Genomic DNA, 17,802 nt, shown 5'->3' on the forward strand with positions numbered 1-17,802 from the left:
TAAGTCTAATTAACAGAAAATTTACAGAGTTTCTGTCCTGGAAATGGAAACCTTTCCAGGACTAGAGTGCTAGCGGGGTCTTTTGTTAAGAAGCAATGCTGCCTCATACCTCTCTCAGTCAATCACTGATTACAGTATAGTGCCCGCCCCCTAGGGGCCATTCACTCATTGTAATCGCCCCCACTTGGTTCATTTTATTTCAGAAATTAATAGAAGCCCTTATTTATAGAGATCTTTCTCCAAGACAAATCTCTAAGGTAGATAATAAAATATCATAAAAGGCTTCTCCGGGAGGAGGAGGGTCTTCTTTTTTTCTAGAAACAGTACCGCACTCGTCCATGGGATGTGTCTGCTCTTGCATCTGGGCTCCATTCACGTAAATGGGGACGCACTGGAATACCAGATATAGTAAATGGCCAACAGTGGTGCCAACAATTTTTTTTGATGGACAATCCCTTTTATTTGGATAAAGACTGTAAATCAATTCTTTTCAAATGTTTATTAATTTATTATGTTACATTTTGAAATGTATTTATTCCTAATATTCTCATAACTGGTTACATCTACCACAGGGAAGATGACCAGGAGGAGGACAGTGATCCAGCCTTCCCAAGGAGATGGAAGACCTTGTCCTTTCCAGATGGAGCAATCCAAGCCATGCCCAGTCAAGCCGTGCTACAAGTGGCAGTATGGCCGCTGGTCCCAGTGCAGGGTGGAGGTAATTTCTGTCTGTGTTCTTGTATATTTACCTTATGCTAAAGCCATATTGCTACATTGTGATCATGGGTACAAAACTCTGAAAGCCTCACTCCACCTAAAACCTCATCCAGGTCCCTTCATGACCTCATTGTATCTTCTTGGTGAGACCCAACGTGATGTGTCACTATGTATCAGCATTGTATCCCATTGCCCAGAACATGGTGTATGCACCATTCCAGTTTATATCTTGCAGTGTCCCTCCATAACTAAAGCGGGCAGCATTTTGGCAGATGCCATAGCTGCCCACATGTAACGTCTTAGTGGCTGACAGAGGAAGTGGGAGCATGGCACAGGTAAATGTGCTTTACTACACTGCTACTATGGTGGGCACTACATTGGGCATTACGGACATCACTATAAAACTGTGTGGGGGGGGGATGTCTGATGGCACCTTTCATGGCCTGGGTAGATGTCTTGGCCCAAAGGGCTTGGAGGGGCCATGGCAGTATAATAAAACTATTTGTATGTGGGTCATGCCCAGGTTTGAGTAGACATAGGGCCCCCGAGAGCCCTCATACATCTGAAGCTATCCCTGCACATGGCACACTGTACATACCACATCTACTGTACATTAAGTTCTTCCCCAATTTCAGTTGGAAATGTCGAGGATGCTGTTTCCCTTTCCAACCCCAAACAGTGAAAGGGTTAGATCATCCCCCAGGCTGTCAAAAAACAGCAAGATAAATCTAGATCGACTACCAATGTTTCTTGTAGGATGCTCAATGCGGTGAAGGCACCAGATCCAGGAACATCTCTTGTGTAGTTCACAATGGATCCTGGGAAGATGCCGGAAAATTGGTCGATGAGGAGTTTTGTGGAGAAATCGAACTGATGGTGGATGGAGATGAGAACATTATACTGGAGGAGTCCTGCACCGTGCCGTGTCCAGGTACCGGGTATATGTTATTAGATGTTGACTCTGTATCTGTGGCATAACTGTGCCATATGAAATGCATAAAAGTTATGCCACCTGGCTGGAAGTTGTAATTGAATCATTTTTCTGGTTGAACATGATTGAATGTCTGGTCTTGAACTTCAGATTTTAAAAACATATACCGCAGGCCCAAAATATATAGTATGTGCTGATTGATTTCACAACAGATCTTGATACCTTGTTATATTACTCTGATACAGAGCTCCAAATCCCCTGCATAGGCATACAGTTAGTTGATAATATTCTGGCTGCCTGCATCCACCACTAGAGGGGGCTCAATTTATAAACTGTATGCAGTAAGCTCCTGAGCTCCCTCTAGAGGTGGCTGCAGGCTGACTGGATATTATTATTTAGCATTACATCTTAGCAAAGTATTTTGAAGCTCTATATCAGAAAAAAAAAAAAAAACAGAGCTCCAACCTTTAAGACATTAATCAGCACACAGTTCTAGACCTAGTTAAGGAAAATGGTGCTTGCATGGGCATTCATTTAAAGGGCATCTGTCAGCAGATTTCTACCTATGACACTGTCCGACCTGCTACATGTGCTCTTGGCAGCTGAAGGCATCTGTGTTGGTCCCATCATTTTTCTCAGCAATGTGGACACATATGAACATGGGACCGACACAGATGTCTTCAGCTGCCAAGCGCACATGCAACAGGTCAGCCAGTGTCATAGGTACAAAACTGCTGACAGATGCCCTTTAAGGTTACAACTGTTTTTTTTTAAAGGGTTAAAGGAATTTCACTGTTCAAAACCAGATAAAAAATAAATAAATAGAATACTTTTTTATATTTATCCAGTCTCTGTGGTCCACTTCCGGCAGTAGCTGAGCAAAAATGCTCTAAAATCTACCCTTTGTGAAGCAGGATTAACACAGTAAAGCACAGCTGGTGCCTATATTTCCATATGCAATATACAATGTAGAAATCAGTATTAGCATTTCTCAAATTCGGAAGAATTTCTTGAAGGTTTGTGTTCATGCCCTCTTCAAAATTCTGCGTCTGCACTGAATACTGAAGGTGCAGGTAAACCTTCCCTGCTTTACTGCCTGTTACCAGCAGGTGGCAGTGGAATCCTTTCACATCATATATCAACACTACAGAGGCACGTATATGGCACAGATTAATCCTCATCAGTCCAACACAAAACCATCCATGCCTCTCAACATTATAATATAACAGGTAAAGTGACGGACAGTAAGATTTAAAGGAGTCAAAATCCCCTTTTTGTCCTATAGCTATGGATACTGAAAAATGATTGTGTTCAATCAGTCTTTTAGTGTATCTGCAGACTGTTCCTTCTCAGAGATCTGCTCTGGCACCTTGATCTGTAACCCTGGTCTCTGAACTTCTTAATACTATGAATCCTGGACAAATCTGCCACTTGTGGTTAAAAGCTCCAAATCTTTATTTCAAGCGCATAAAAACATCATAATGCAGTACAAAAAACATACAAAAGCCAAGCGTTTCGGATGAAACACATCATTGTTCCTCGTGGCCTCTGAAACGCGTAGCTTTTTTACGTTGTTTGTACTGCATGATGATGTTTTTATGTGCTTGAAATAAAGATTTGGAGTTTTTAACCACAAGGGGCAGAAGATTTGTCCAGGATTCAAGGTGGACTGAACTGACACAGCCGAGCCTGGGTTCCTCTAGAGCTCTATGGAGATCAAAGGGGGGCGGTACTGCTGCAAAAGGGTGAGCAAATACACGTCTATTCACTTTTATTTATTTTTTTACTTTCTCTGAACTTCTTGCAGTTCATAAACACTCATTTAAGCTAAATTCTAATCGGTTCAACGGAGTTCACAGAGAAGGAGAAGGAACAGTCTGCAGACACAGTGAAACTTGCTCTGGCGTCTCGATCTCTAGACCTGGTAGCTGAACTCCTGACAGCTCAGAAACACAAATTTAAGCTAAATTCTTCTCAGTCTGACGGACCTCACATAGAAGGAGAGGGAACGATCTGCAGATGCAGTGAAACTGGAAGCTGTATAGGAAAAACTGGTGACCAAATGAATTTTTTGCCCCCCAAAATGAGTAAAAGATCAGTAACAGCCCATCTCTAATGTGCCATTTACTGAGGTAGTACCCCTGCACACCCTCTTAGCGACACCCTTCACCTACCCTACTGGTTAACCTACGAGATACTTTTCAATAATGCTTTCCCTCTTAGGTGACTGCTACTTAAATGAATGGTCTGAGTGGAGTTCATGCCACTTGACTTGTGTCAGTAGGCAGGATCTTGGGTTTGAAGGGGTTAAAGTGCGATCCAGAGCAGTAATAATTCAAGAGCTGGAAAACCAACACTTGTGCCCAGAACAAGCCTACGAGTCCAAATCGTGTCACGGTAAGTGACGTTTACTTGTACTTCATGACAGTGATAGCAAGGGCGTCTCCTACTGGCCTGAATCAATACATAATATAACTTTATAGGGGAGGGAGCTCTGTTATTCTGATGCAGAGCTCCAAAATCCCTGCATAGTTCATAATAAAATTCTGTCTTCCTGAAGCCACCACTAGGAGGAGCTCATGAGCTTACTATCAGGTAGCTGCTATGGGTTCCGTGGGGAGGGAGCACTAGTTAAGTTTGGCCTCACTCCAATGGGTTATGATAATTTAATCATTGCTCCACTGCCCTATGCGTGTTGCAATTTTAGCGAATAAAGCAGAAGAATCGGTCAGAGGGTTATGTTGCCCTTTCGACATAAAAGAGATGGGTTAAGATCGGTAGCAGGTCCTTTATGCATCACATAGGGTGCGTTACAGTTAGCCATGGAGCCTGTTCTATTCTTTATATGATGTACCTGTATGCAGTGTGCTCCCCCTAGTGGTGGCTACAAGCATTCATGAATGCACAAAGAGAAGAAGGGAATTTGGAGATAAATATATAGATATGAGATAGGTAGATATAAGATAGATAGATAGATAGATAGATAGATAGATAGATATGAGATAGGTAGATATAAGATAGATAGATATGAGATAGATATCAGATAGATATGAAATAGATAGAGAGAATAATAGATAGATAGAATAATTGATAGATATAGATCCTAATCTTTATCTGCTTTACCATTTTTATACAGATGGACAGTGCTTTGAATACAACTGGTTAACAGGTCCATGGAAAAGCTCTTCCCGGGCAGTTTGGTGTCAGCGATCTGATGGCTTTAATGTGACAGGTTGTTCTATGATATTTCTCTTTTCATTATTTTATCAGTTCAGTTGAAAACTAATATTTGCTCACAGAATCAATGTTCCAGTGGATGTTCCATAAATCCATGTGGGCATCCCCTCAAAGATCTCTACAATGTCATGTCATTTTGTGGACATGTGCATGGTTATGAATAGGAAATGATGGGCTTTCTAGACTGTAGACACCTTAGACATATATCTATAATGGTTACATTGCGTTTCAGTTGGCAATCGTCATTCCTTCCTTCACTCCTTTCCATTCTGTTAATATTCAGTTTACAACCACCTTCTAGGTTTAGACTTTTCTCATATTGATGTGTCCCTCCCAGTAATACATGCTGGATATGTGTGTCCAGGATGCTGCTGACTTCCCCATGCAGATTGCCTTGTCCTGTGCTTTCCTCCTCTACATGTAAAACCTGCCCTCCTCTGATCCTTGTTACACTCTTATCTGTCGTGTACAACCTCCTACAGCTTCCCTCTCAGTGTTAGAGATGGAAGCAGGGAGAGATGTCAGATGGATTTATTTCACATGCAGCAGCAGCAGCTAGGTGAAGGACTTATGTAAACTCGGCAGCAGCAAAATAGTAGGAAATTTCTAACAAAGACTATTGAAAAGTTGTTTAATTCAGCAGGCCCAAACTGTGAATCTACCCTACCAGGCAGATTCTTGATGGGCCTGTTTGTCAGGGGGCCACCTGACATGAACAAACATGAACTACACTCATGACAGAAAACCTGCAGTATTAATGCAGTACCGAGTATATGACAGCTCAAGGACCTGTGATGACATCTTCATCACAGGTCCTTAACCCACTGAGAGTACGGCACTGATAATCAAGGCAGTTTCCAGATTAGATGAGCGCTAAGGGACATGTGATGACATCATCACAGGTCCTAAAACACCAAAGTGTACAGGAACACCACTGATAAGGGTGCAGTTCCAAGGTTAGGTGCATTCAAGGACCTGTGATGATGTAATCACTGGTCCTTAATCACCTAACTGTACAGGAACAGCTCTGAGTAATGGTAATGCAAACAGTGTATGAGCTCCTGACGGGTTTAAGTCACGTGAAGAGGTAGTGGTGAAAAGTAACGTTTATGTAAGTGTTCTGTTTTTAGGGGCTGATATGGGTGCAGTTCCAAGGCTAGGAGGGTGCAGGACATGGCTTTGATTACAACATCACAGGAGCTTCACTCCCTGAGAGTATGGAGGGGAACTGCAGGAGAAGCATCTCCCTCCAGACTCACTGCTCTTATACTGTCACTTTGGAAGAGAGGTGAAGAATTTAACCCCCTCCTGACATCTGCCATACATGTACGGCATATGGTGGAGCTTTATAGATGACTCCCGCTCAGGAGCTGGGTAGGTGCCATAGCCGCTGGGTGCTTGCGCTTTCACACAGCAGACACATGGTCTCAGAGTCTGTGATCAGTGATAATGCTAATAACAAACTTTTAACCCCTCAAATGCCAGTGGTGAATTGCAGCCATGGCACCTGAGTGGTTATTTTCTAGGAGCGCTGCAATCCCAGTGACCAAACTGGTTTCCCGCTATGGTATCATGTGGTTGCTATGGCAGCCTTGGACCTAGCGAAGTTAAAGCCCTGCCACAGGAATGTAGGGGTTCAGCCCTAGACTGCAGTGGTAAATCATTGCAGTCTATGAGAGAAGCGATCAGACGATCGCATGTTAAAGTCCCTTAGGCAGACTAAAAATAAATAGTTAAAAAAGTTAAAAAAAAGACAAAAGGGTATAATATATAAAATCATACCATTTCCCCATTTTAAAAATATAAAATAAATAAGCAGTAAAAAAAGAAAGATATTTAATACCACTGTGTCCCAAATGCCCGAACTATTAAAATATAAGTGTTTATCCTGTATGGTGAATGCCGTAATGGGAAAAAATTAAAATGACCGATTAAAAGGCAGGGAGTAAAGAAATAAAAACAAATTTAAAAATCACTGTCAGGAAGAGGTTACCGGTAATTGGGGACAATGCTGCTGCCAGTGGAGGAGGGTGTGTCAAGGGGCAATGGTGTTGGCAATGGTGTTGGAAATTATGAGGTATTTTGAGCTTTGTCATGGTATGTGTTGCTGTTAGGGAGGGTAACATATGTCCTTGACTATACCAATCCGGCCCTGTAATTCTGCATTTATGATGCAAACAAACAAAAATTCTGTGTAAAGGTCTCCATAGCCTTTAAAGTGTTTGTCTCATGAAGACCACCCATTCTCTGAAAGGAGCTACCCCAGCGATCAGCTAATGAACCTGGATCCAATTTATGGAAATCCAGGAAATCAGTTGGCATTAACCAAGAAGGGTTGTCCAGACATCATGCGGCTGCTACATGGGTAACATACAGTATCTGATTGGCCCACCAGTACACCAGAGCACCAGTGGTTAATCCAGGCTCTTAAACCATCGTGGGTCCTAGAAGAAAAAAACATTTGGAGCCAATAACGTCACACTAGGGTATATTTTTTTATTCAAAACCTCTGAGACTTTATTGATAATATGGGGTTTGGACTCTGAGAATAATTTTGGTGGGCTCAAGGAACCCCAGTCCAACCCTGGTAACATGAAATGGACAGGTTGCCTCCACCAGAGCTAGAGCTACTTTTGCTTACCAGCCTTTCGCTCTGTCTTATAGCGGTGGGTTCCTGAGAGAAGGGCCACCCCCTATAATATTCTCATCTGTGCAGCGTAGTCTTCATTAGATGTTACCACCATATATTACATTATGTTTATACCTCATATTATTTCGGTTGTCTCTCCCTCCATCCTCTAGGGGGCTGTTATGAAGTACTGAGACCTGAGAGAGAGAGGGTGTGCAATCCGCCGTGTACCCAGCAGCACTCATATTGTACCGAGGTAAGTAATGACGAACAAGAGGCTATTATGTTGTAGTTCCACAACATTTCCGATATAATCCAAAACTGATAGGACGCCGTCTGGGGAGCAGCATGCAGTTAATTGTCAGATAAGTATGATCAATGGCTTGTCTAAATCCCACTGGGGACATTTTAATTTCTGCAAAAATGGTGTAGCGGCTTAACTCATAATTTTGCAGTTCTTTTATAGCTTCTCCTATTAGCCTCCTGCTGACAGCGAGACTGTGGGGGCTGCGTAAAACGTCATGTCCCAAATACTTCAAGAAATCTTAACTCTTAAGCAACACAATGTGTGTATCTGGCCCACTAGATTTTGTGGGCCTCGGTAGACATGCTCTATGCTTAATAAGACCATACTTACCAACACAAAAGTCAAAATTGGGACATTTACTGTAAACCCTGCCCCACTGAATTCCCCTAAAACAGTGTTCCTCAACTCCGGACCTCAGGGACCACCTGCCGGTCATGTTTTCAGGATTTCCTTAGTATTGAGCAGGTTATATCAGGACTTACCACAGGTATTCATTCTGTGGGATATTGTCAAATCACCACCAAGACTGGAGTTGAGGAACACTGCTGTAAAACACTCCCTTTTGAATGTGGCTTGTTTATGGCCATCCTCTTTTGAAGCCCCATTGATGGTATTTGACCTAGCAAAATCAGGACTGTTGGGAAGAAGGCAAGCCAGGGGCAGAGTGAAGAGGTGGAGCCAACCTTAGTGTATGTTAATATTTTTAATTTTGCAATTTTTCCTTATTTAATGGAGTCATTGAAAAAATGTACTGAGGCCATCTAAGAGTACATAAAAAAACTCAGGACCCAAGCCTGAGGCTGCACTAGTGAGAGATTTCTAGATTCAAAGAAGTCAGCCTATGAAAGCCCTTCAGTGATACTCAAGTAGCACAAATGGGAGTGCCTTTTTGTGGGTGTGGCTTATATAAAACGAGGGGGTAGGTATACAAAGCTGTTATCTATTGGACTAATCCAGTAGATGATGGGCACCATTTTTTTTAAATATTTTTTTATTAAAGATACTGCACTCCCCCCCCCCCCCCCCCATCAACTGGATGATTGAGGCTAAAAATTGGGAGACTCACCTTAAAACTGTGTGTCTGTGGATGTGATTCCATTTATGCCCAGTCCCTCGACCCCAAAGTGCACCAGAATGCCCACAATCCTCCCACAAGCCCAACCCTATTTGCGGATCGGTCCTATTGTTTTAGAGAGTTTGTGTGGATCCAGATCACCACCCACATCAGTGTGTACATCCTGACTGGCTTGAATGGTGGAAAATGTGTGTATATCTCTGCTACACAAGATCCATAAGAGGACGCTTGATCAGAGTTTCTCAGTAGTGCAGCCTCAGTCTTCAGGCCTGTACCTTCAAACAGTCTTTTCTTAGCACAGAAGGAAGATACTCTAATGTTAATACTTCTCATTTCAATCATTCAGTCATCATGGCGCAAATTCCTGATTTATTTATTTTTTCATACTTCCTTCATTTTAGACTAGGTCATGTGGATGTGAAGACGGCTACACAGAAGTCACCTCCTCCGATGGGACGCTTGACCAGTGCACTCTGATTCCTGTAGTGATCTTACCCACTAGTGGGGACAAGAAAGGAGATGTTAAAACAAGCAGAGCCATTAACCCAACCCAACCCTCCAGCAGTCAGTCAGGCTATGGGGGGAGGACATGGTTTTTGCAGCCATTCGGGTCAGGTAAGTGAAAGTATCCGGTAGCTGTGGACACTAGAGATGAGCAAATCAAACCCCACAAAGTGGAATTCGATCTGAATTTCAGGATCAATTTGATTCACCTAGAGGCCGAATTTCCTCGTGCTTTGTGTCAGCGAATCAATTTAACCTGATATAGTATAAAAAACTAAACATTCAAACTTACCGCCTCCATTTGCTCGTAATGGGCCGCCAGCCTCCATCTTGCTTGAAGATCTCGGCCGAAATCCCACGAATTGTTCTTTTTACACAGTTTTTACACTCAGATGCCACGATCATGTGTGAACGTGGCATCTGAGGGGTACAATTATGGGGGCAGCACTATCACAGCTCCCTAACATTGCACCCACTACTTACAAAAAAATGTGCGAAGAAATTGGTCACGAACCAAATTTGTTTTTGAAATTCATTAAATCAGCCGAATTAAACTTTTAAGAAATTCACTCATCTCTAGTGCAGTGTTTCCCAACCAGTGTGCCTTCAGCTGTTGCAAAACTACAACTCCCAGCATGCCTGGACAGCCTTTGGCTGTGCAGGCATGCTGGGAGTTGTAGTTTTGCAACAGCTGGAGGCACACTGGTTGGGAAACACTGCTCTAGTGGACACCTTCTGAAGTAGGATTGCTTTGCTTTGTTTAGTTTTTTTGCATGTAATATACACAAAAATAATATATCAAAAATAAATAAATAAAATTTACCCTAAAAAACCACTGACCTCCCATTGTCACCTGTGCCTTTTTTTAGAAAATATATAGGTAGGGATGACAATTAGGAGAAATTGTGACATTGCATTAACACTTTAATACCGCTAATCAGCTTTATGCATATTCAACGATGTAACAACATAGTACTAACCTAAACTAACATTCGCTCCTTCCAGACGGAAAGCTGAAGACCTGGGTGTACGGGGTCGCTGCAGGTGCCTTTGTATTGCTCTTATTTGTGGTTTCTATGATCTATCTGGCTTGGTGAGTCTTCATGACGTTATACGTGTTATTCATCGTTTCTAAAATGTTATATGAAATATTATAAATTAGTCACATAGTCTGTGATGGAGATTTCCTATGTTATATGCACCGGAATTGTTCTTTTTACATGGTGTACAAGCCCCCTGCCAAATTTATTATATGTCTTATACACATTTTACGCCTTTATATTTTCAAAAGTGTCTAGAAAAGGGAAGTGGCTTAAAATGTGCCAAATTAGGCACCGTGCGCATGGCACATAGTAAGGCAGTACAGCACGTTATAATTTTTTTGAATATACAGTATATTTTTGTACATTATTGTAGTGCAAATTATTGTATAAAAATCATTTTTAACATAACTGTACATATTGTATCATATTTTATGATAACTATATTATTATTTGCTTTCCGAATATTATAGTATTTAGCATTATATTATTATTCTATTATTTGATTATTATTATGTTATTGTCTTATTTCTTTTAGCTTTTTTAATTCAGAAAATCTGTATGAAAAAATTTACACTTTTCCTTAACCACCTAACGGTTTTCCCTGAGCTCGGTTTGGGCTCTTTGAAAGGGATATTCCCATCTCAGACAATGGGGGCATACCGCTAGGATATGCCCCCATTATCTGATAGGTCCCAGAGGTGGGACCCACACCTATCTCATAAACTGAGCCAGCAAAGTGAAGGAGGGTGCACTGCGCTTGCGCCGCCACCGCCTCCATTCACTTCAAGGTGTAGTTACTGCACCTATTAGACCGTACTAGTGATATTCCTTGACATTATCATCACTGTAGTGACCCACATAATAAAGTCATGTTATTTATACCACACAGTGAACGCCGTAAATACATTTCACAAAATAATGATAAAATTGCCGATTTTTTAATCTTTTATATACACCAAAATCGTTCCTAAAAAAAATCCTGCAAAATGAAAAGAATTTTGAAGAGAAAATTTTAAAGTTATGACTGCTGTAAAACCAAGTTGGAAAATGTTACTGATCCTTAAGGCTAAAATTAATGATGTCACTAAGGGGTTAAAAAGACAATTGTGTCCCCGGAGTTGTGCGTCAACAAGACTTACTTCAGACAAAGATGGATGCAAAATGAGCATAACTGATGCTCAAAATGAACATTTTAGATTTTTTTTTTTCTTTTCTTCTGATGGATCAGAAGAACGGAAAACTAAATGGTGATGTGAACCCGGCCTGAAAGGTATACTGGAGTAATGGCTTATTGTGTACTCTGGAGAATGAGCTGTCATCAAGTAAATTTAAAATAAAAATCATAAATATTTCATAAATTATATATATAAACCCATTAATACCACATGTTTTTGGAATGTAACCATTTTAGGGCACATCTAATTTATTGATTGTATACTGTTATTTTTTAGGCCAAAAGGTAATACAACAATGAAAAATTAAACACCATTTCCATCATTGTTAAATTTTTACTTTTGTAAGTTCTTTGTTTACGCAAACAGCGTTGCAGAACAAGCAGTTATGCTTTCACAACTATGGTAGTTACGGAAGCAACATAGTGTTTTCTGATACACTGTTTGTGTAGCTTACCTTCCACTACAATGGGAGTTACGGCAATGGGGGAGCGCCAGCATGCTCAGCTGCTTCTGTAAGCCTGGCCACCTGGGGCTGGCGCATAGTCCCATCTCACATTGGAAACAGTGAGATTGAAAAACCCAAAATACTACCAATAAAATCTATAAATGTCCTAAACAGCCATGACCTAATAGGCAGATGCCTATTAAAGGCCTGTATGTTGGTCTCACAGAGGTAGCAGCCTCTGCCATCTTCTTCTGAAGCCCTGGCGCAAAAAAAGTGACAATTCTAAGAACTTCTCTTAACAACCTCTATAAAAAAAATATAATAAAGCAGTCATTAAAGAGCAACTGTTAGCAAGATCAACCATATTAAATCACACATGCTGTCTAGTGTGGGGGGGGGGGGGTCCTGATGATTAAATGATACCTATATTGTGGGGTTTCTGAGAAAACAGACTTTTATTTTTTAGACAGATGAAGGCTTCAGTGCACTGAGGGGTGTGGCCAGTACTGGAAAGCTGAGGTGCACAGTGGGGACAGGCTCCACCTCTTGGTTTACTGAAGCCCTTATTTGTATAAAGAATACAAGTCTTTATTTTTAGGAGTGATGCAATCAATTTTCACAAGATAGGTATCATTTTGATCAGCATTATCAACCCTATCAGACACTATCCCTAGTTTAATAAGGCTGATCCGGCTGACGGGTGCCCTTTAAGGGGACTTATATTGGGAAAAAATCAATTTCTTTACATGTTCTGCTTATATTTGTCCCCATATATCAAAGTTGTTATTCATTTGTTGCTTACAGTAAGAAGCCAAAGAAACCCCCGAGAAGACAAAACAACCGCCTGAAGCCATTGACATTGGCTTATGATGGGGACGCCGACATGTAAAAGAGACGAGCAGTCTTGAACAAATATACATTCCTTCTTGGAAAGTGACAAGAAAAAAATGTCGTGAAGATGGCGGCAGCTTAAGCACAGTCTGGAGAGATGCAATGTTTTTGAACCCCAAAAACATTTATTTTGCGGGAAACTGTCTTCTCATAAATGTACATACTACTTGGTCTGTTGCAAGACTTTACCCCCTGTAACCAATACGCATGAACCTATGCCATACACTAAGATCTCAACAACATGGACATCAAATAACTTAATTGGTGTCTCCGTTTTGGGGTTCGATGTAAATAACTCTATGACGACAAAGATTGATCTTCGAGACTGATCTTCAAGATTGATTTTCGAGACTGATCTTTGAGGTTGATCTTCCAGACTGATATTTGAGACTGATCATCAAGTCTGATCGTCAAGATTGATCTTCAAGACTGATCTTTAATGACTAATCTTTGAGTCTGATCTTTGAGATTGATCTTTAAAACGGATCTTTAAGACTAATCATCGAGTCTGATCTTCGAGATTGATCTTAGAGACTAATTATCAAGTCTGATCTTCGAGATTCATCTTCAAGACTGATCATCGAGTCTGATCTTCGAGATTGATCTTCGAGACTGATCATCAAGTCTGATCTTCAAGATTGATCTTCGAGACTGATCATTAAGTCTAATGTTCAAGGTTGATATTTAAGACTGACCATCAAGTCTGATCTTCTAGATTGATCTGTGAGACTGATCTTAGAGAAAACACTTGAGCAGTTTACAAACCAGTCTGAACTTTAGGAAAAGTATGGGACCACAGGACCAACCAAATCTCACTTTTTTTGTGCCAGAACATCATGAAACACGTCAGCAAGATGCAGTATTTTTTTGTAGCTACCCTCTGAAAGTAGACGCTTGTAAATTACACCATGTTTCTACTTTCTCTAACTCTCCTACTCTTGCCTACATCTTGTTTTTTCTGTATGTAAGGCGGGACTTGCACTATATTAGTGCAGCATGTTATGCACTTATCTAGAATTGCCATAGAAAATGCCTCTTTTCATAAGGTGTCTTGTGCTAGACACACCATTTGACAATTGTAAAAGGAAAAACAAAAATGGAAAACCTTGAATGAGAGTAGAGTTTTGTGATGGGATCTACAATCTGTACATAAATCAGCTCTTTTTCTAGTTAGATGAAGTTGTGTCCCTTGTTTGTCTACAACCCTCATGTCTAGATTTAAGACGAACCCTTTAAGTTATTTCAGTCACAAATTCTTGCAGCTTTTCCATAAATTCATTAAAGCCCATAGGAAGCCCCCGTTCTTTGTTGTTGTTTTTTTAAGAAAATGAAAAATTCTAAAAATAGTCTGATTAATTTTAAATAAAAAAAATAAATTTAATATGATACTTAAAGGGATTATCCCAAAATAGTAAAAAGTAAACATCAGATCGCAGAGGGTCCAACCCTCTAACCCCAGTGATCTCAGAGACAAGGAGACCTGAGTATTTTCTCTGAATGGAATCCTAGTGCACATGTCAGTCCACTGCTCCATTCACTTCTATGGGACTGACGGAGCTCTATCTGTGTCAGTCCCATAGAAGTGAATGAAGAGGTGGACTTACGCACTAGCATTACATTCAAAGAGAGGACTCAGGACACCTTGTTCTCAGGATTGCTGGAGGTTCCAGTGGTCAGACCCCCCCCACCCCATGATCCAATGAGTTCTCCGCTTTGAACATTCCCAACTTGCTAGAAAGGTCCCTTAAAGAGGACCTGTGATGGCTCCTGAAATGTCAGGTTTATTAACTACCTGCATTCCCCATGAGATAACAATTTTGGAACATATTTCTTACAACAGCATGCTGTGTGGTTCCTCTAATATTTCTACTATAAATTAATCAGTAAATTGCCAACGAGGGTGTTACCATTTCCCCTTGTCAAAGTGGTGTGTTCCTGGAAAGCCAGCCATTGCCATTACTGATTGGACAACGTGAGACTGTGCAGAGACACACCTCCAACTGGTAACACCCATAAATTTCTAGTAAGAGCAATAGAGGAATGCTCCAGAATTGTCATTTTATGTGGAATACAACTACATACTAAAAAAGGCTTGTCACGAGAGGTGTCCTCTTTAAACAATAAGCTGATCACAAATTGTCCTCCTGCTGGAACCCCAGTGATCTGGTGTAATCTGTGAGGAAACATGGCTGTAAGTTTTCAATTTCCCTGCGGCGCCACCATAGGGGAAATTAAATATTACACCGTGTCCATTCATATCAGTGGGTTGTGTGTGTGTAATGCAGGACAGGTCCTCCAGAGACACTCCTTATAACCACTTGATGAAGATATGAGGATCCGGAATATCGATTTCTGGTTTAATTTAGTTTTTATTTAAACTTTTTCGTAATAATTGTCCTTTTACAAGTTACAGTCTTTTAACTTATTTAATGTAATAATGATATAATAATTTAATTCAATGCTTATTTAATTAGGTATGTAAGAAATTTATTTACACTTATAAGTGTAAGGTCATATTAGACAGAAATATTGAAAAGTCTAATACAACTCATTTAATAAAAATTGCCGTAAATCAAGACACCACCAGTTGAACGTTATCTGTGTATCCTAATCCAACCATATAAATCCCCCAAAAAAGTGACATAAATGAATATATTTCTCCCCCTGTACTGACTGCCGATCTGTAAGAACTTAGAGTTTACATTATTTTAATAATTTGTACCGTTTTGCTGAATTTTACATCTATTGTAAAGTATAAAAAGTACAGTAAGTCAGTCACATATTATGGTTTACTGAATGCGATGGCACATATGTATGCTTTTTAACTCTTTACTGCCTGAACCCTTAGCATTTTAAGGGGTATTTCAGCCAAGAACAGGTATCACCTATCCACTGGATAGGCAATAAATATAAGATTAGTGAGGTCTGACTGAGGGAACCCCCGCTGATCACTAGAATGGTGGTCTTTGCCCATGAGGAGAAGTTACGTGGAGTAGTAGTGGGAGTGCTCAGCGGTAATTCCTGTAGATTTGTCCTATGCTCCTCCTTATCACGGTTGAGGTGGTAGTTTGGAAGTCAAGGGAGTCTTGGGTCTCTTAGTCCAAGTGGCTACATGATACATGGAATTGGATGAAACACCCCAGTTAAAGGAGTTTCCAAGATTCTGATATCGCATCGGTTGAGGTCCGACACGTGACATCACCACCCCCCCCACCCGATCAACTGGAGGCTGCAACCTCCTCGTAGCTTAGCAAGCACAGCGCCACCCATTGTATAGTGGTTGTGCTTGGTATTGCAGCTCAACTCCATTGACTTGAATAGGACTGAGCTACCCTTAGGCCAAGTGACATGAACGTGATATCACTGGCCTAGGAAGAGGTCATTGTGCTGACCCTAGCGTCACAGCCTCTTCAAACAGTTGGGGGGTGCTGTCAGTCGGAGCCCCGCAGATGTGACATTGATGACCTATCCTGAGGACAGGTCATCAATATCAGAATATCAGAAAACCCCTTTAAATAGTAGCTTTATATCATAACATTAATATTTTAGCAACATGTACATTTTGTTTACCACCATCCATTGGTTTTCTCAAATATATTTAAAGGGGTTGTCCAGGATTTGAAGAACTTGGCTGCGTTCTTCCAGCTCAGCCCCTTTTTCCTTCAGTTGAGCAGGGCTGCAATACCAAACACAACCTGTGGGCAGGTGTGGTGCTGTTTCTAGGAGAAAGAAGCTATATGTCTTATCCTAGGCAACCTCTTTAATGGGTCACTGAACATTTGTTCTGTTGGACTTACATTGCTATTAAATCTGCTAATAATATAGTTATTACATCTTCTAACTGTTAACTTCTTCTTGCTGGTTTCTAACGTCAGTGGTTTATGTTTCACTAACCAATCCTGAGTGCCAAATACCGGAAAACGGTGAAAACTAAAAAAAAAATACTGGGATTTTCTTTTGTCTGAATACAGTATGTTAAAATTATTTTAATGCTTATGTACATCAAAGTTATTATGTTTAATGTGACGTCAATATAATGCATAAATTAATATTTTATGTGTATTTTATGTTTATTTTTATTTGAAATTTAATGTGAAATTTCTATTTTTTTCATGTTCAGCGTAATTATTTTTGCTTTTGTGTACGGTATATTAAAACATTTATATTTTTAAAATTCTTTTATTTTCTAATTTAATTTGTTAAATTCATTTATTTTATTTTTCATGGAATTTTAAAACATTTTATCATTTTTTTTTTATGTGGTATATTTTTACTTTTCTTTGTGATATTTTGTTTTTATAATTTCAACTTTTGTGTCGTGACATCACCAACTCTGAATTACAATATGGTTAGTCTTTTTGGGGATTCTGTCACCTAGACTTTGCATATAGATCCGTTTATAGGGTCTGCTGGATCTCCTATAGCATGTCCTTTAGCTTTAGTTTATTCAGAAAATCGATTTTAACAATATGCAAATTACCTCTGAAAGGAACCCAAGGGGCTGTTCCCCTAGAGCCGCGTCTATTTTGCACCGCCCCCGCAGGGCTCCTTCAGAATGGGCATGGCTGGGCTCCAGAGATATTAGGAACAGCCCCTTGGGCTCCTTTCAGAGGTAATTTGCATATTGATAAAATCTATAAAATTTTACAGAATAAACTGTAGCATTCATATCTACAGTAAAGATATGCTGCGGACATGCTATAGGAGATCTGTCCAACCCTATAAACGGCTCTACATGCAAAATCTAGGTGACAGAATCCCTTTAAAGGGGTATCGCCATCTCAGACATTGATGGCACATCGCTAGGATATGCAATAAATGTTAGGTGCGGTTCTCACCTCTGGAATC

At 40.4% G+C, this 17,802-nt stretch overlaps 1 protein-coding gene across 4 annotated transcripts in view; it reads left to right on the top strand.

Moving 5' to 3' along the window:
- THSD7A (thrombospondin type 1 domain containing 7A) overlaps positions 1-17,554 on the top strand; it is a 293,377-nt gene extending 275,823 nt beyond the window's left edge. The window contains exons 22-30 of one of the 4 annotated variants that reach the window (XR_006389941.1): positions 573-718; positions 1,474-1,648; positions 3,872-4,045; positions 4,785-4,880; positions 7,688-7,770; positions 9,298-9,511; positions 10,406-10,493; positions 12,868-17,381; positions 17,531-17,553. Coding sequence is in view for 3 of the 4 variants with exons in the window: in XM_044293070.1 (XP_044149005.1) it covers positions 573-718; positions 1,474-1,648; positions 3,872-4,045; positions 4,785-4,880; positions 7,688-7,770; positions 9,298-9,511; positions 10,406-10,493; positions 12,868-12,952 (1,061 nt within the window). In the remaining variant the exon portion in view is untranslated. Of the gene's footprint in view, positions 1-572; positions 719-1,473; positions 1,649-3,871; positions 4,046-4,784; positions 4,881-7,687; positions 7,771-9,297; positions 9,512-10,405; positions 10,494-12,867 lie in introns of all 4 variants that reach the window. The other 3 variants (XM_044293070.1, XM_044293068.1, XM_044293071.1) reach the window with 3 other exon arrangements.
- The last annotated feature ends 248 nt before the right edge of the window (positions 17,555-17,802 follow it).

Source organism: Bufo gargarizans, chromosome 5 (genome assembly GCF_014858855.1).
Source record: "Bufo gargarizans isolate SCDJY-AF-19 chromosome 5, ASM1485885v1, whole genome shotgun sequence".
Classification (NCBI taxonomy): Eukaryota; Metazoa; Chordata; class Amphibia; order Anura; family Bufonidae; genus Bufo; species Bufo gargarizans.